The 20,448-nt window shown below is 37.9% G+C and overlaps 1 protein-coding gene across 1 annotated transcript in view; it reads right to left on the bottom strand.

Annotated features, from left to right (window-relative positions):
- Window positions 1–838: 838 nt before the first annotated feature.
- Window positions 839–20,448, bottom strand: part of CHST15 (carbohydrate sulfotransferase 15) — a 76,030-nt gene continuing 56,420 nt past the window's right edge. The window contains exons 2-4 of the mRNA XM_043980372.1: window positions 6,927–8,049; window positions 5,470–5,809; window positions 839–1,032 (exon numbers count right to left, since the gene is read on the bottom strand). Coding sequence (XP_043836307.1) covers window positions 839–1,032; window positions 5,470–5,809; window positions 6,927–7,466 — 1,074 coding nt within the window. The 5' untranslated portion in view covers window positions 7,467–8,049. The remainder of the gene's footprint in view (window positions 1,033–5,469; window positions 5,810–6,926; window positions 8,050–20,448) is intronic.

Genomic DNA, 20,448 nt, shown 5'->3' with positions numbered 1-20,448 from the left:
TCTGTCACGCAGCCCAAATGACCGGCTTGTTAATTCCCCACATTGCATTTCCCGGCTCTGAGCCTTTTCACAGGGGATCCTCCTCCTGCCTCATTTCTGTCTATTAAAATCCTCATTTTACTTCAGGGCTCAGCTTATGTGTCATCTACTATGGGATAACTTCCCTGATCTTTTTAGCTGTTGGTATTCTTTTCCACTTCTTCCACTTATCCTGAATATACATCTATCTGTGTTTATAGGCTTTGGTGCTCAATAGAGTATAAGCTTCTTAAAGGCAAAGGATATTTTTTGGTTTTGCCTTTGTATCCCCAGAACCTAGCACTGTGCCTTGAACATAGCAGGTGGTTAATAAATGCCTGTTGTAGTGTGGCAACCCCTTGTGGACAGACCCTAGCATAATGCCTGAAATATTCTGTTGTTGCTATTTAGTTGATTAGTTGTGTCTGACTATTTGTGACCCCATTTGAGGTCTTCTTGGCAAAGATACTGGAGTGGTTTGCCATTTCCTCCTCCAACTCATTTTATAGATGAGGAAACTGAGGCAAACAGGGTTAAGTGATTTGCCCAGGGTCACTTAGCTAGTGTCTGAGGCCAGATTTGAATGCAGGTCCTTCTGATTCCAGGGTCAGCACCCTATCCACTGTGCCACCAATTGCCCACATGGCATATAGTAGGCACTTAATAAATATTTATCAAATTGAATTGGCAAGGATTGTTTAGTCTTTATATTTCCAGGACAGTGCCTTGCCTTTAGTATATGCTTAATATATTTATGGAATGAATGGGACTTCTATCATTTTGGAGGTAACATGGCCATACATTTAAACCAATCCATCCATCAAGACAACAGTGGACGCAACCCTTCAAGAGTATTAGGTACCATACCAATGACGATATTATTCATCTTGCTGTGCTCTGGCCCTGAATCACTTCGAAGTCCTTTGTGAATTTCATGGGCTGCCAAGTCAAACAAATCCAGGTAATCTTCCACTGGGGAGCGGTCACGAAACCCATCTCTCAGACGCACTATTCCTAAACAGAAATGGAGAGTCTGTGAGTGACAGGGAAGAGAAATAAGGAGCAGAAGCTCTGTTTCTACCTAGTTTGGATCATACCTGACTCCTCCCTGACCCCCAACAACGGACTGTAAAGCTTCATAAGGGTAGAATGATCTCATAAAAGTAAGAGCAGGGAACTTGGGAGTCCAAATACATGGATTTGAGTCCTGGCTCCAGTGAGTCCTATGTGTTTGACCTAGGACAATTGACTAGCTCTCCACACCTTTCTTCATCAGCAAATTGGGAGAGGTTAATATTTGTTCTACCTATTTTATAGACTTATTATAAGGAAAGAGATCAATACATTAGTAAAAGTCCACACAACCAGCAAGTGTGAGATTAGTACAGTAATTTAGCTTCCATAGCTAAATAAAGGTGAAGTATTATATTGATATCACTCCCATGGCACGGTGCTCTCTCTGAACACGGGAGGTGCTCATTCACTGATTTAATGAAAGTCACTGAGAAAAGTAAAATAAGCCATATTTTCTTGGGTAAATTCTAGTGGGTAATCAGACGGGAAGAAGGCCCATGAATGATTAAAATTCCCTTTATCTGTAGCTGCTTAAATAAGTAACTGACTTTTCTGTGTGAAAAAAAAAATGTCATTTTCTGTGTAGTTTGGATGATAGAAAACATCATTACCTAGGTTAGTGGAGGTTTTAAGCATAATGTTATACCTATTCAAGCACTGTAAACATTTGAACTTTGTGAGGCATGTAAAGTTTAGGTCTACTTGCAATAACTTAGGCATGAGCAGTATATGAGGCATATATTACATGTAATAGAAAAAGCAAAAGTGGAGATGCAAGCCAATTCAAAGGATAGACCAATTGGAGGTATATCACAATTATGAATGTTGCTTCTCTTTTTCTAGGAATGGAGAGTTCATTGATTGCTTAGGCTGAATATTTCTATTAATTTCACTGTCCTTTGAACTGATTAAAGTTATTTTGATATCGTTCATTCATAGGATCAGGCTCTAGAGCTGGAAGGGACTTCAGAGGCTATCTAATTGAATGCTTTCATGTTATAAAGGAAACTGAGCCCAGAAAAGCTGTCTAAGGTCACATAAGCATGAGGTGGGGTTTGAACTCAGATCTTGCTGGCCACATGCTCATTATTCTATCCATCATTCCATGATACCTCTCAATTCCCTTAGGAAATATTTGTCAAGCACCAACAGTGTTCACAGCACTGAAAAGGGTATGACCATGCTCCCTGTCTTCAAGAAGTTTTGCCATTTATGAACACAGAAACAGCCAAAGCTCCTCTTTTGCTTTCAATAGAATTTACCTATAGAAAAATTTATAGATGCCAAAAAGAGAACTCAGAGATCATTTCGTCCAATACTATTCTGAATATAAAGAAACTGAAGCCCCAAATTGATGTGACTTACTTAGCATCATGCACTTAATTAGTCAGTGATAGAACTATAACTCAACATAGGTTCCATGTTTCCATTGCCTTACTTGTCATGTCAGTTCCAAAACTTAAAAAAAAAATCACCAAAGCTTACAGAAATAAAAAGTATAAACTAGGAAGCTGGAAGACAAGTGTTCTGAAGTAACAAGAAAGTAGCACCATACAGAAAAATTAATAAAGAGTAACCTGGGGGCAGCTAGGTGGAACAGTAGATAAAGCACCAACCCTGGATTCAGAAGGAACTGATTTCAAAATTGGCCTAAGACATTTGACACTTACTAGCTGGTGTGACCCTAGGCAAGTCACTTAACACTCGTTGTCTCCCCCCCCCCAAAAAAAAAGACTAACCCTACTTTCTCATGGCAGCTAGGTAGAACAATGGATAGAACGCTGGGTTTGGAATCAGCAAGACTTATCCTCATGATTTCAAATCTGGCCTCAGCCACTAACTAGCTGTGAAAACCTGGGCAAGTCACTTAACCCTGTTCTTCTTCTATAAAATGAGCTGGAGAAGGAAATGGCAAAGCACTCCATTATCTTTGCCAAGAAAACCCCAAAGTGGGGCCATAGAGAGTCGAATATGACTTAAATGACTGAACAGCAACACTTTCTCATGGATCCTATTTGTGGATGCCATGAAGCTGGTGGTCATTAAGGCAAAAAACACGTTCTACTCTGTGTATCAAGCTCTTTGATGTAGGAGATGTTCAAAAATGTCTGATGAGCCTGGACCCTGAAAAGAGATGAGAAATTTACCTCCCTCACTTCTTTGAAGGGATGGCAGGAGAGTGGGGTATCTATAGGTATGAAAGAGAGGATGTATATATTTGGAAATTAAGGTTATATAAAACAATAGAGATTAATAGAAAATGCCTAGTGAACAACTAAATCCTTGGAGACATAGCACCCCAAAATCATTATTTAGCAAAACACAAGTGAAAAGTCCCCTCTTTCTGTTCATGGCATTCCTTTAAGTGTGAAAGACTGATTAAAAGTTAGCCAAGAAATGCTCAAAAGGATATGAAACTTTAAAGTTATAGTAAAAGTATGACTTTTAAAAATTCAGTTTTAATGAATATGGAAGCATTAAGTTGAAAACACCCATTTGGCAAGTACCAAACTCTGGCAGATGATTAGCATTTATCACCCTTTAGGACCAAATGACCAAATGTCTCCTGGCAGAAAATAAAAAGGTTAAGGAAATAAAACAATGATCTGAGAGCCATTTGGTGCTAGGCTGGGGCAGGGTAGAAAGCAGCCCAAAGAAAACTTACACAATCAGAGGCTTAGAGAATCATCTGAAGAGACCATTTAGTTCAAAGTCACCCTTCTCCTTGCCTCTCATTCAACCTGGATCCAATTGACAGATAAAAAGACTAAGGTTCAGAACAGTGGACTGATTTTTCCCAGCCACAAAGGTAGTGCTCGAGTCAGGGTCAGAAACAAGGTTTCCTAATGCTGAAGGTCAAAATCTACATTTGATCTATGGTACAGCGACATCTAACAGAAGACAGAGGAATAGCTAAATGCAGAAGAGGTACCCTCTGAGCAAAGATGATACAATGTAGAGGACACAAGTATCGGCCATCACAGTAGGTGACTACATAACGGTAGTGATTAGTACCAGTCGAATTTAGCTCTGGCTGCCACAGATACCCAAAATAAATGCCATAAGCTAGAGCTAACTGACTATCAATCTGAAATGACCCCTGTACACTGGATGTGAAACTTTATTATTACTTTCAATAACTAGAAAAAGTCAAGAATGGTGGAATTTTTAAAGTTAATAAAATATTATGTTTCCTCCAACAAAGTTTTATTTACTAATCCCTCAAGTAGAAAAAATAATTTAATACTTTCAGGTGTAATAGAAACAGGAGAGCTCATGCATTGGGCTGCCTTGTATTATTGGTTATCTCTGACTGTGTATAAATGTCTTATGTCTTCAGATAAAACAACAATATGTAAAATGCTTTGAAAACCTTAAAGTTCCATAACAATGCTATTATTATAATGATAATTATGATAGATTATATTTCTATTTTATTTATTTATATTATACCTAGTCTCTCATTTGTTCATCAGTCCTACCTGTATAATTATTATTCTTGTTTTACAGATGAAGAAATTGAGGCTGACAGACTTAATGACTTGCCCATCGTCACCCAACCAGCACATGTCCAAAGCGTAATGCTGGGGCAGCTAGATGGCGCAGTGGATAAAGCACTAGCCCTGGATTCAGGAGGACCTGAGTTCAAATCCGGCCTCAGACACTTAACACTTACTAGCTGTGTGACCTTGGGCAAGTCACTTAACCCCAATTGCCTCACCAAAAAAAAAAAAAATCAAAGCTTAATGCTGACCAAGGCCTTTCTTGCCCCTCAGTGTAACATTCTTTTCAATATACTGTACTGCGTGCTCTATGTATCATAATGATAAGTGTTGATATCTTATCATCTGTAATTTTATAAAAGGGCAATGCAATGCAGTGAAAAGAGCATAGAACTAAGTCAGAAGCCTTGGGTTGTAGTCCCAGCTCCACAGTGACTCACTAGCTTGTGTGTGCATGAGCAAGGCACAACCTCTCCTATGCCTTATTTTCCTCATCTGTAAAATAAGAATCTTTGTATTATCCATCTCAAGGGGTCGTGGGGAAAAAACTTTGCAAACTTCAGCTTCTAGAGAAACATGAATTGTTGCTGCTGTTGCAACAGTCACCATACATGCAGTAGGTACCTTATAGTCAATAGGAATTCAATATTTGCTGATTCTATTGATTGAAAACTAGGTTCTGTTTCCAGCTCTGCAAATAGCTTTGTGGTTTTAAGCACAGCACCTAACTTCATATATCAAATAGACATAACTTCTGACAAAGCTTCCCAGTAGAGCTACTCTAAGGAGAAAATGATGGATGGGAAAATGTTTGGCCAAGTCCAAAGTACCCTTCAAAGTTGAGACACAGCGTAGACCAACAGGCCTCACTTACCAAATCGTTTCCTTGTCCACCAGTGTGGTTCTTTAATGGCTGAGAATTTCACATCTGGGTGCAACCGGAGACGATCATAAAGATCAGTTGTCCCACACTTTGGTTGCCCAATGATGTAGAAATGAGGGAGGCAGCGTAGGCGGTAATGCTTCTCTTTGAAATGGTACAAGTGGTTCCAAAACTCTTTCCTGAGGTAATCAAAGGTTGACCGAAAATGCTTTGAATACAGTGCATAGAGGTTGGTCATATAGGGATCCGTAGTATTTTTCCCTGTGTATTCCTCATACCAACAAGGATTTTTACTAGTTGGAAGAAATTTGTTAGGTATTACAGAGAACATCTGCAACAACAACAACAACAACAAAAGAGGGTGATTTTAGAAAGTTTGATTATTAATACCTGCCCCCCCCCCCGGAAAAAAAAAACCCACAACAAACTACACCTATCTTAATATTATAATATATATGTCCCAAGCACTGGTTATGCTTGAATATAAAAGTTAATTAAAAGGGATAGATTATAATGGACACTTTTTTCCCCTATTTCCTTTCTTATACCTTTCTGGAAAGGTAGATTAAATTTTTAGAAAAGAAATCAGCAGGGGGAGCGTGATAGGTGATGACCCAAGCCAATGCCAATCTATCATTACCCACATTCCTATCATAAAAGAGCAATCAAATTAAACCAAGTCAGCTGAAATCTGTGATACTAATTAAGTTCAGGAATGCTGGAGACAAGAATAATGATTAGAACACTGATTTAGCTCAGGGTAGAATCATAAAATCAAATATAACTCCACTTTTAAATTCGGAATTATGGGATCTGCATGAATGACTACAGCCCCAATTATCAGTTTTCAAGAAAGATATCTTGGAAAGCAATTATCAAAAGGGTATTTTAAAAAATTTATTAGTCATGGCATTTGGGACGTTACAAATGAAATAGCACATTATTTAAGTTCCATATCGCTTGACTTTGGGGAGGTTGTCAAGTTTTCCCTATTTGAACTGAGATTTTAAAATTTATTGAACATGCCAGCAGCAGAGATTAACTAAGGCTACCTCTGAGAATGCTTGCTAAATCTGAGAAATTTCCAGGGCAGGATAGTAGAAAAGGAAGTATTAAAGGAGCATCTTCTACAACTTCATGCTCAGTTCTCAGCCCTTCCCTGACATTTAAAAGAAAGAGTACATGAGTGAGGTGACTTGGAACCTCAGTCTCTGAGGGACCTTGGGAGAGTCTCTATCTCTGCAGGTAACCTCGGTTTTTTTCTTCTATGAAATGGGGAGGTTAGCATGAAGCATCTCCTAATTCCTTTCCTGTTGTTAAATTCCATGAGCCTAATTATTTCTCCCTTTGTTGCTTCAAACCAAAGTCAAAAATTATAAAAAAGGAAACCTTGGTTTCTCCTTCTACAAAACAGGATGAGAGGAAGTCAAGGTTCAGAGCATACTCACATGCAGTTCCTGTTTCTCAAGGTCTTCTAGATCTGGGAGCTGCCTTGTAGTAAATTCAACCTTTGAAGTGATTGTGTTGATGATCAATTTAATGTTTGGATAATATTTTTCATATGAAATATTCATCAAAAAGGATTGGTGAAAATCTTTCAAATTCCTCAGGTATTCATCATCTGCTAAAGCTGGGTTATTAGGAAAGCTCCTATAACGCAACGATGATGGGATGAGCAAGAGTTCATGTTTGGCCCCAGTCAGTATATATGACGCCATCACCAAAGTCATTATTATCAATCCACAAACAAGGCTCCATCGCTTCCCTTTTTTGAAGCGAAAAAGCCCACTCCAGCCTTCATTGTTTTCTGTCCTTACTTCTAAAACTGCGAGCAAGTTCATCTGCTTGCTATCCACTCGAAACAGAATTTTCTCTCCTTTGCAGATGGGACAGTTGTGGTGACTGTGATAGGGTCCTCGGCAGCTAAAACACTGTGGGTGCAAGTCATCAGGTAACAATTGTATGCAGCAATTAACACAGTGCCTCATATTATTGCCTTTTTTATCGCTGCATCAATGAGCCATGGACCAGCCATCAAAATTATTTCTAACACATGCAAATTGGGTTGTAAAACTTTAACTACAATTTGTAATTACATGGATTTGTTGGAAAGCTAAAGAAACAAAAACACAAATAAAAAGGAGTTGATGCTGGAGAGTTAGAGAATGTACAAACACATTCTTTGGTTAGGCCCAATATGCAAATGAAAGGAAAAGAAAAAGATCTTCAGTTGGCATGTTTGGTTAAAGTCTACCACAATCGTGGAAAACTCTTCGAATTGAAATACAGTTTAGAATGTTACTCAAGTTTTTCCCATTGTGTGCAGGGAGGTGGAAGAGACAACAGTGAAGGGTATTGAAATACACAAAAAATTAAAAGACATCATTTTCTTCCCATTGATAGACACATAGATGTATAAATTCCATGGAGAGATCCTTTCAGATTCTTCTTCTTCTTCTTTTTTTATTTTTTATTTTTGCTTTTTCTGTGTTCTCAAGTATTCACAATTGGAAAGTATCTTTGAAAGGTTTCATCTTCTTGGGAGACAATATTAAAGATCTTTCAGATTACCTAAAATGAAAAATTTTAAAGTCTTATTGTTTGGAAACAATAGTCTGATAATCTTCATTTCTTTTGAAGGCAATCAAGCCAAGTCAAGATCATAAACATAAATTTGACAGAACAACTTGTTTACAGGGTGCTTAAAAATATAGTAAGTACTTTTCTCACAATAACCCTGTGATGTAGGAAACAGAAGTGTTATTATAGCCATTTTACAGAAAGGGGAACTAAAAGGTTCAGCAAATTTCTCATGGTCACACAGGAATCAAAACCTAATATTCTAGAAGGAAATCTCAGTGACTCACACATGGTCCCTTGGGACTGGCTACTAACAACAATGTTTCCCCACTCCTTGCCCACAAAGAAACACATAAGTTCTTCTGAAGTCTTTCTTGGTCATCTCTGCCTTGTGAGAGAAAACCACTGCACCTCTGAGTTCTGATATACTGAAATCCCTCTCAAACTCACATAGGAGCACTGGGTTTGTCTGAATTAAAATACTGCTCCTATTTCCAATCACTATAAAGCACTAAGAGCAAGAAGAAGGATGATGGTTAGGAAGAAAGAAGATGAGAAAAAAATATTTTCCCAATAAAATCGGTAATTTGTTACTAATAGCTAACTTTTATTGTCATTTTGGGAAGAAACTCATACTGAATGAAAACACAGAAAGAGTGGAAAGGCCTTTTGAAAAGAGAGTACACCATCCAAAGAAAGCATTTGACTCTAAGTTATTAGACAATTACATTCAGCAACAATATCCAATATATAGTATTCCCATGAGTAACATAACACTTCAGACCTTGAAACAATTTTTCATTTTCATCATCAGTGGAGGGCATAAGTTTTCAGAATCTTCTAATAGAATGCTATGGTTGTAAATGGCCTGTTGCCAAAAGAATGCGTTTTAATGCTTCGATAGAAGAGGTGCTGCTGTAAGTTAAGAGACCTGGTTTCTAATCCTGGGCAGGCCACTAACTAGCTATGTGGCATAGAGTGAGTCATTTAAGTTCTGAGCCTCAGTTTTCTCATCTACAAAATGAGGGAATCTGAACTAGAAAATTCCTAAAATTCTTTCCAATGCTAATATTGTATGATTTTAACTGCCTTTTTTATTGTTTGGAAAAAAGTACCTGACACTGCATTTAGTTTGTAGCTAAGAGAAGAGAATCCTAACTTGGTCTTTGGGTTGTAAATACCATTCTTCCGATGTCCAAAGTTGCATTCAATCAAGTAATGTTCAGAAGACAATTATCAATTTAATTGGAGGAGTATTTTTTTTTGTATTCTCAATTTCTAAAGAAAAACATATACAATCATACACTATCAAATTCTACTTCTAAGAAACCAACAGTCCAATCAGGTTCGTGTTTGGGCACAGAGTTTGTTGTACGTAATTTGTCCTGCTTAATACAGTGAACATAATGATGTCTTTTCTGTTCTAATGTGTGATGATTAAACCTGCCCTTCTTGTTGCTTCAAAGGAATTTTTATCTAAGGACAGCTTCCAGCTACTGCCAGGACTTCCTGTACGGGAAAAAAAAAAAGCTGTGTCAGCTTGGCTATGGACATCATATTTCCTTTCCAATGAGGAAACTGAGGCACAGAGATGAAAAGTGTCTTTAACCTCTGGACTATCAGGTCAGTGCTGTTTCTACTCAAGAAGGAAATACATCCTTGAGTTTACCCCGATTCCATTCTTAGTGGACAATGACTGAAGATTAACAAAGATTAATGGAAAATCCAAGTGTAAAGGAAAAATAGAGAATGGCATGAAAGGAAGCAAGAAAAGGAAAGGAAAGAGCAAATGTCCCTGTCCACTCTCCATAGATCTATCAAGATGAATTACCCAGGGAGTATTCTCCCAAAACTAACTCCCCAAAAGACCCTTCTTGAAAGAAACAAAGAGCAAACATACAATCTAGTTCTCCACATTACTACCTATACTAACAGAGCATACAAACTGAAAGACTAGAATATCATAAACCAGCTGAGACATTAGAAACAATCTCACCTAACCCCTCGTTGTCCAGAGGAAAATGAGGCCCAGAGAAGGAAAATGACCACAAATGACCACTATGACCACAAAGCAATTCAATGGCAGCGCTCAGACTGAAATTCACATTTTCTGAATCTAAGGAGAGGATTCTTTTTTACACAAAATAATTCTATTCCTAGGACATGCTTTACAAAGGACTGTATTCATGGGTCCCAAAAATTCTGAAGGAAAATCTAAAGCAATTAATTTGAAGTCATCAGATAACCAATGCATAAACACACGTGCGCAAGCACACACATATATATAGTAAAATAGGTGTATATATTTTTCTCCATTTATGTGTGTATGGATTTATATACTTATGTCTTTATACATACATAGACACATATATCTTAAGAAAGATGTGTATATGTATATCTATATATCTTGTATCTTTATATCTTAATATAGATATCAATAGAGATCTATAGATCTCTATCCAAATCTCTCTATAGGCATATCTTTTTTTTTTTTTTAGTGAGGCAATTGGGGTTAAGTGACTTGCCCAGGGTCACACAGCTAGTAAGTGTTAAGTGTCTGAGGCCGGATTTGAACTCAGGTACTCCTGAATCCAGGGCCCGTGCTCTATCCACTGCGCCACCTAGCTGCCCTAGGCATATCTTTTAAAAAAAAATTTTGCAGGGCAATGAGGGTTAAGTGACTTGCCCAAGGTCACACAGCCAGTAAGTGTCAAGTGTCTAACGCCAAATTTGAACTCAGGTCCTCCTGAAACCAGGGCTGGTGCTTTATCCACTGGGCCACCTAGCTGACTCCTATAGGCATATCTTAATATAGATATCTACATAGATGTATGTAAGAAAAATGTAGATATATAGATACACACACATATATGTGTATACACCCAAACACATATGTATGTATACATACTCATATATACATATATATACACATTTGAGTCACTTAGCATTCCAACCTATCCTATACATTGCTTTCAAAGTAATTTTTCTTAAGGACAGACCTGGTCATGTCACTCCCCTATTCACACATCTGCACTGGCTTCTTATTGCCTCTCGGACTAAATATAAACTCCTCTCTTTAGCTTTTTAAATTGTTTACAACCTGTTCTCAACATCTCTTTCCGGCATCACTGGACATTACTCTCCTTCCTGCTGTATGTGAACTGGCCTGAAATGTACTCTGTTCCTTACATACAACACCCCATTTCCCACCTCCATGCCTTTGCACAGGCTATCTCACATGCCTGGAACGAACTCCTTCCTTATTGTCTGTCTTTCTTTAAAATGAAAATCAAGCACCATCTTATAGCATGAAATCTTTCCTGATTCCCAAATGCTAGTGCCCTCCCTCTCAAACTACTTTCTATTTAACTACTTTGTAAACATTTGGGTTTACTGACATTCTATTGGCATTGTATAAAGTTTTATATGCTGTTGTGGTGTCCTTCATTGAAATGCAAGGTCCTTGTGAGTAGAAATTGCTTCATTCTTTGTACTCCAGTGCCTGACACATAGTAGATGCTTAATAAATACCTGCTGATTGATTCATTGTGTGTGCATGCACACACACACGCGCGCGCGCACACACACACACACACACACACACACTGTTAGGACACATCAAATATAAATTCACCAGCACAGTCCTTGAGTTCACTCGAGGTGGCAAGATTTTTATTTATTTATTATTTTATAGAGGATAAATAGGTAACAGCAAAATAAGTGAGGAAGGAGCCATCTGCTAATGATTTTTTTTTTTTTGGTGAGGCAATTGGGGTTAAGTGACTTGCCCAGGGTCACACAGCTAGTAAGTGTCAAGTGTCTGAGGCTGGATTTGAACTCAGGTCCTCCTAAGTCCAGGGTCAGTACTCTATCCACTGCGCCACCTAGCTGCCCTGCTAATGAATTTTTTAAAAATGGTCTGTAATGTCAGAAGCAGGGGAGGCTTTGGGTCAGAAATGAGTAGAATGATATGAGACTAACACGGGAGAAAATGCATACCATGTCTAACTGGTACTACTATCAAGAGTCCAAGAAAGCTCTGAGATGGGATCCAAACCCTACCCCCCACCACACACACTTCCCAAGGATTCCCTCTCACAATGATCCTTTGTTGCCTCCACTTTCAGCATCAGGTCACTTGACATGACCAGTCTAAGGAATAAGGACTTAGATAAACAGCCCATGTTGGGCCTTCTTAAGATGTCCTATATGAAGCATGTCAGAAACCACAGGGATACAATTATTTCATTGCATTATGATTGGGGAAGCATATTCATTTGGCATTTTATAGTTTACAAAATGCTTTCCAGAATAATCTCTCATTTGAAGTAAGGTAAATAGTGCAGGAATTATTTATACAGATTTCAAAGATGAAGAAACTTGGCCCTGGGTTAACTAAATTAACCCAAAGTCAAGGAATAAGAACTAGAAAAAGCAGATAGGTGTTTGTACATCTAGCTAAGCATTCTATAGCTTTTAGCAGGCTTTCAGCTTTCAGAAGTTTCAACTAATAAAAGGAAGGTAGAGATTTCGTCATTCATTCTCTCCCCCCCACCCCAAAAAATAGAGCAGGTATAGTGAGATAATAAAAGCAGATGACATTTATGTCTGTAGGTTTGTAAAGAACTTTACATACATTCATTCATCTGAACCTCACAACAATCTTGCATTGAAGGTATTATAAGTATTATTATCCCTATTATACAAATGAGAAAACTGAAGCAGAGAGATTAAGTGATTTAGTCATGGTGTCAAGCAGCTTAAATGTGTGTCAGGTGTGGAATTTAAACCCAGGTTTTACTGACTCTAAGTGGGCATCAACCTTTTAGATGTTACTCCAAACCAAACACAGAATTCAACAAGAACAATATTTGACTACACTGCTTAAAAAATAGATCATTACATTAATTGTAAATAATTTCTTATCAATAAAGAGTCTAACTAAGGCACATTTCAACATTGGCCACTCTTCTTTACTCAATATTAAGTATTTATTTTCCCTATTGTGTAACCATTGGTAACTTCAATGATTTATTGTCAATCACCACGCAGATTACAAAGGAACCTTGATACCTAAATTCATTCATTAAACTAAAGAATACTTAAGCAGAAACTTCAATTAAAATGCATCCAAACCTTGGCTAAACTCTGGACCCGAAGGAGATGAACTATAATAATTGGTACTTTGTATGAGCTGCATGAAAGTTGACTACTTTCCCTAAAATAGAAAGCATTCCATTTTTCATTCCCTGCTTGGATGGCCTCAGTATTAACCTATGCAACAGAAGTATCATTAGCAAACCATTTATAAAGAAATTGTAATTGAGAGGCCCAGAAATACCACTTTCTATTAAGTAATTGAATGCCCCCTCAGTGTCAGATCAATAAAGGGCATCCAATTTCACCCTAGCAAACTTATTAAATTATTACAGATATATGCTGAGATGGCAGAAGAAAGATACCTAAAAAGTTCGTGAGGAATGTGGATAGACTTAAACAAATAGTCTCATTTAGGCACAACATTTATTTTTTCCCTCTAGGAAGAAAGGAGTAAAATTGCTAATTAAATTATTTTCTTTTATGTTTTAAAAAATGCATCTTAATTAGCCTCATGTAAAACAGAAAGCCTTCTAATTATGCATAGTGACTGAAATCTCTCTTTTGGCTATTGTAGACAGTAATATTTTTAAAGGAATGTTCACCAACAGAAAGACTACTTTCTAGTTTGGGACACATCATGTTATAGGATCCTTCATGTGACATGGTCAACGTGCTGGAGAGACTTTGGGGTTCTGAATAGACAAATGATTCTTGTCGAAACCCTACCTAGAGAGTTGTACTTGCTGCAGAGTGATGTCCAATAGCTAGAACAAATCTGCCTTTAGGCTGAAGAGGGTGGAAGAGAGAAGACAATTAATTATCTGGGAGGTACTATCTGATTAATATGATAATATAAGGAATATGGAATCAGACTAAGTCCCCTCCTTCACCCATTTTGAAATGTTAAAAAAAAAAGGCATTTGAAACTTATTCTAGTCTAAAGCCTTTAGGCATCTGAAATCAGGGAAACATTAATCAGCTTTTACTTGACTCTCCATTCTGAAGGCATTCTGCTCCAGATCAGTCCCCAAAAAGGAATCCTTCCTGAAAACCACATTAGGGTAGAATCAGACTAAGAAAAGGAAAAAAAAAGTCTTTGATTACTTCAGTGGTGAAAGCATCTTTCAAGTTTACCTCTGACCAGACAGAACAAAGAATCCTCAAATGGAGTGGTAAAAAAACAGATTGAGTGGATTTAGGAAAATGATTTTTCCAAGGGTATACAGAAAGTTACGTGACTGTTCTCTTTGATGAAGCAAAATGTTAACTTTAGTGTGCATCCTGTAACTACATTTTGGAATTTCTGTCGATTATTTTAAGAATATCATAAATTGATATCCCCAAATAGCATGGGAGAGAGATTTTCATAATCATGAGATAGCTCTATCTTTGGTTCTCTGTCTGTCTTTGGTTCTCTCTCTCTGTCTCTGTTTCTGTCTCTGTCTCTGTCTTTGTTTCTCTGTCTCTCTCACTTTCTCTCTCCCTCTCGAATTCTTTACATTAGAATAATCTAATTAATAAAAATTGTTTCTGTCAGGCTTCTTCCCAAAACATAAATGTATATTTTTTTTTCATAGGAAGGAGAAGGAAATATATAAAAACCACATGCAAGAAATCAGAGAGTAAAGCAGTTGGGAAACATTTGACAGGGGCAACCAGCCATAGTTACACTATAAGAGGTATAAATTGTAATAAAATATAAATTAAAAAGTGCTGCTAGAATAGATGAAAAGAATAGTCGTGAGGCTTTGGTGAGCTCTAACAGGCATAAGATTTTGTCTCTGTACCTCAGAGAGGAACAGAAGCAATTGACATGAAAATAACACTTTTCAGCCAAAGATCAGTGAGTCAATGTTTTTTCCTTAAATTATTCCTCCAGTAATATTAAAACCAGCATCATGAAATGATAGTAGAAAGCCAGACAGAATGATAGAATGAGTTCCTCTAATATAACACATATTTATGATTTACTTGCTTTCTATATAGAATTATTTGGGTAATTCTTCTTCTCCTAATGAAGTCATTATACTCCGTCTCTACCTACAGCCCCTATAATTTCTTTTTAAAATTTTTCATCTTGCTTCCTTCTGTTGTCCAAGTCCTTCATTTAATTCCCTGCCAACTACCATCTTTTCCAATCACACTATCACCATTGCATTTACTTTAACACCATCTGTGCTTTGCTAAAAACAGAGGTGTAAGGGAGAACTTCTTGTCTAGTTGAAAATGTAATTCATGCATACAGGTGAGGCAGTATTTCTATTTTTTTTTGGTCTCATCCTTTATCAAACACCAAATCTACATTAAAATAATACATGCCATTTACTAAACTTGAAATGAACAAAAAGAGTCCAACTCTCTTATTTTTATAGATGAAAAAAGGGAAGCAGAAAGAAGTGATATTACTTGGCCAGAGTCACACAGCTAGTGTCTGAATCTGGATTTGAACTCCGGCCTTCCTGATGCTCTAGGTCCAGAGGTTATTCCACAGTACCACCTTGCTGCCTCTCAGTTTGAAGATTGGCTTTCTATCCAACCTACTCTGCAGTCTTATTTACATAGCACTTTTAAAAGTTGCTAATGTAGAGCTGATAAGTATGAAATACACAAAAGAGACCTCTTGAAGTGCATATGCTTTGCTCATAGGAGACTTCTTCAGGAGCTCACTCTGAACCTAGAAAAAAAAATGCATAATAAGCTTGGTTGTTTCCTCACCACAAAGCAAAATTAGAAGCTGGATGTTAGAAGAGGGAAGTGGCTTCTAGTCACAGATAAACTGACAGTAATGAGAAAGGACAACTGGAGGCCTAACAACATGGGAAAAGAAAGAGGGTTTAGTAAAACTAGATGTAAGAACTAGAAAGATAGTGGGGAACTTTTCAGTACAAGGGAAAGGGAGTCATACAGTCCTCAAGGAAAAGGACCCAGGGTCACCCCCATGCCATGGTGAGTCACCGGAATAGAACTTGAGTGTGCTTTGAAGACTTGGTGGCTCCATCAGAATAAGTGTTTTGTCCAATAGTGCAGATTAAATTCCCTTGTCCGTATATGCATTTCTTTTCTTCTTCTTCTTTTTTTTTTTGGTGGGGCAATGGGGGTTAAGTGACTTACCCAGGGTCACACAGCTAGTAAGTGTCAAGTGTCTGAGGCCGGATTTGAACTCAGGTCCTCCTGAATCCAGGGCCTGTGCTTTATCCACTGGGCCACCTAGCTGCCTCCATATATGCATTTCTAATCCAATTATTTCCATCAACACAGAATGGAAGATCCATCGATCACACTGGAGGGCTTATTTCAGTTCTAAAGATTTGGAGTAGTATGTAAATGTATCACTCCTCTTGAATGAATAATTTCTGACCTCAAGGAAGAGAGGACCAGCCCCCACACTCCTTAAATCTAACTCCATGATTAAGCAATACAGACAGTGTTGTACCCAAAAGAACAAGGGAAGGATATGTGTAATCATCAAAATAACTGGCTTCATTTGGCCACCCCTGTCTCAGCTGTCCATCCAGGTACCTAAGAGGTGATGTAGCATACAGGAGAGTTCCAGGAAACTAGCTCAGTCTAGCCAGATGGCATCACCCATTTCTGATACAAGAATGGCTTGCCTTCTTTCTGGCCACACCTCTCCTCCCTCTGCTCAATTCTGGGCTCAGCTCATTATTCCCCTGTAGTACCAGTCCAAGGCACCCCACATATGTGGGTACATAAGGACATGTAAAAACAGGGAGAAACAGACAAGGGGATGGAGAAATAGGCAAAGTTAGGCAATCAATAATTACTTATAGAACCCCTACTATGAGTCCAGGTACTGGGCCAGGCCCTGAGACTCTAAAGGCAAAAGGAAGGAAGGAAGGAAGGAAGGAAGGAAGGAAGGAAGGAAGGAAGGAAGGAAGGAAGGAAGGAAGGAAGGAAGGAAGGAAGGAAGGAAGGAAGGAAGGAAGGAAGGAAGGAAGGAAGGAAGGAAGGAAGGAAGGAAGGAAGGAAGGAAGGAAGGAAGGAAGGAAGAAAGAAAAAGAAAGAAAAAGAAAGAAAGAAAACAAAAGCAAATCTTTTTCTTAAGGAGCTTACATTCCATCAGGGAATATAATGAATACATATGTATGCACATACACACATATACATACATATTATAATCAGGGAAGATAATGAACATATATACACACATAAAATTATAGGATAAATTTATACAGAAAAATAGAAAACAAATATAAATTAAATACAAGATAATAAGGGAAGACACTAACAGTTGGGGGGTTAGAGTAGGAGTAAAGAAAGACGTTGTGTGTTGCTAGGGCTACATCTTGAAAGAAATTAGGGATTCTATGAGGCAGAAGTGAGCAAGAGGCATGTTTCAGGCATCAGAGACAGCTGTTGCAAAGGCATAAAACAGGAGATGGTGTGTCATGTGTGACAAATAGAGAGAAGGCCAATTTGGCTGGACTTAAACTTCAGGGAGGGGAGTAATGTATAATGAGGCTGGAAAGATATATTGAGACCAATTTGTGAAGGTCTTTAAAATCCAAACAGGAAGAAAGGAAGGAAATATGCATTTACTAAAAGTATCCTATGCCAGGCAGAGAAGTTTAGATAATTTATCCTAGGAGCAATAGGGAGCCTCTGGAATTTATTGAGTAGGAAAGGGTTAAGATATGCTTAAGGAAAACCACTTTGGCCATTGTGTAGAAGATGAATTGTAGTAGAGACATAAGGTTGGGAAGCCAGTTAGAAGACCATTCTAGGGTCAATCAGTCTTCATCAGGGTATCCATCCAACCAGCTTCATGTCATAACACAAGCATTGAGTTTTTCATCCACTTTGTTTTTCTGTTACAGATAGTGAGACCAGTCTCTTTGGTATGATATGAATCTAAGAAAACCACAATATTATACCACTAATTGCATTGCATCTCCATAATAGATTAAACCCTTGATTTGGAGTCAGAGGACATGATTTTCAATCATCACTTTACTACTTAATATTTGTGTGACCTCAAGCAAGTCACTTTTCCTCCTTTTCCTAATCTATAAAACAAAGAAATTGAATCATCTCTAAGGTCCCTTCTAAGTCTGCATCCTAGGATCCTAATATAGCTGCCAGTAGGAGCACTTGGAGAGTCTCGCCAACAATAAGAAATCTTTTTTTGGACAACATGAGACATCTTCAAAGACACTGGCAAAACCCTTGTGACGTTAGCTTGATGTTAACTCAGTTGCTATTCAGTTGTTTCAATCATATCTTACTCTTCATGACCCCATTTGTTGTTTTCTTGGCAAAGATATTGGAGTGCTTTGCCATTTCCTTCTGCAGCTCATTTCACAGATGAGAAACTGAGGCAAACAAGGTGAAGTGACTTGCCCAGGGTCACACAGCTAGTAAGTGTTTGTGGTTGGATTTGAACTCATGAAGATGAATCTTCCCTGATTCCAAGCCCAGTGTTCTATCTACTGTGTCACCCAAGTTAGCAGACTACTTAACAAAGCTATCTCTTCAGTAATATCCATCATAATACCTCATATAATGTTAATCGGTGTGTGAGATGCCTTATTTCAGCATCTGAAACCACTCTGATATAGTTATAAATATGTATGTACACAAAGATACATTTACATCTAAATATATGTATATGTGTTTGTGTATGTACATGAAGTAGTGAGTAGGATAAGTGGTCTACATGGCTCTTTGCCCTGCCCAATGATTTATGAAAAGTTTGACGTTAGGTTCCATTTCAAAATACTGCCAAGGGAGAAGCAAGAATATGGCAGGTAGAGGGGCCATCATGAATCAAAGCCTTATAGGTGAGGATTGCTGAGAGAGGGTGAGGGTGAGTAAAGGGAAAGAACTGTGACTTCAGGCTAACAAACAGCTTAGCTCACCCAGATCTAGAATACAATTTCCTCCTTTTTCAAAGCACTCTTCCTTCACCAGCCCCTCCCCCCCATCAAATCCCTAGTGGAATTTTGCTCTTCATGAAGGGTGAGAGAGACAGTGCCCTCTTCTACTAGATGGAGGATGTAGAACAAAAGGGACAATGAAAGAATAAAAAGTCAGGCAATCCAAGTAAGTTCCTAATGTCACACCTCGTTTAAACCACCTTCTCATTTTGTGGTTTTATGCTTCAACTGTTTGGATTTGGGGTTTGTGTCTGTTTTATTCTATAACACACAGAATACCAGATCTACTGCCAGAACTGGAAAAAAAAAAAGCAAAGAAAATGTAATGATGTTGGCTTGTTTACCTAACAGTATGTAGCAATACAAAGACAGAAATTGGTCTGACTTTGAAATAGGTGAACAGATAATATAAGCCAGCTGAAATTTCAACTGAGACAATAAATTTATTAAGGAAATACCGGAAATCTAAGACACAGAGAGAAGAAATGGAGAAACGCTATTCCGCTATTCCCCAAAGAAACATGTAAGTACTATATTACCAAAGACAACTAAAACTCTTTAATACTCTTTACAAAAAGAGTGAAACCATTTATTTGTGCAACATCTGAACTACATAACTCAATAGAACATTACCAGTTTTTGGAATCTTATGTTAGCATTTTTTTTAGCTTCATAAAAGTGAGTGGCACAGAAGGTATTATTATTTTTTTTTTACCCCTATTCAACTTAATTGCTCCTTAATAGATGTAAGTAAAACTTCTCAGTTTGCTACCATCTGATCTGGCTTTTTAAAGGGTGATTTAGTTTCCAGAGCTCTAGCAAAGAGCACCTAAATAAAAATTGATGGAACACTAACTTTATGCTGAGCCCTTCAGGACCTCAGCTGGATGATCAATTCAGATGAGTCAGGCTGAAAAACTCCTTAATTAGTTTTCTATGCCACTGCAAAATAAGATAATTAAACAATTCTCTACTTTGCATTAATAATAGCTCATTTATACAACTTTACCATTAGACAAGAAGCCCTTTCCTGGCAACAACCTTGTTGAATTCAGCAATAAAAATCTTGTCTTCTCCATTTTACAGAGCCGTGGATGGGCACAGGTCTTTAAGGGACCTGCCCATAAAGCCATAGGAGCCCCATGACCCCACCAGTAAGTGGGAGAAATAGAAGTCAGAAGATCATAGGAACTGGGAGCTGGGAGGTCCCTTAGAGCACAACTAGAGCAATGTCTTCAGTTTACAGATGAAGAAAATGAGATTAAGTGAATTAAGATATTGAATGCAGATCATCTGATTTCAAATACAGGTCTCTTTCTGCAACTCATCTCCTTGTTTACAAGACTTATCTCCACAATCTCTGTCTATTTACACCTGACTCCATCTCTATCCA

Source organism: Dromiciops gliroides, chromosome 2, assembly GCF_019393635.1.
Source record: "Dromiciops gliroides isolate mDroGli1 chromosome 2, mDroGli1.pri, whole genome shotgun sequence".
NCBI classification, from domain to species: Eukaryota; Metazoa; Chordata; class Mammalia; order Microbiotheria; family Microbiotheriidae; genus Dromiciops; species Dromiciops gliroides.
The sequence above is the reverse complement of the archived record's forward strand: the minus strand, read 5'-3'. Positions and strand labels throughout refer to the sequence as shown.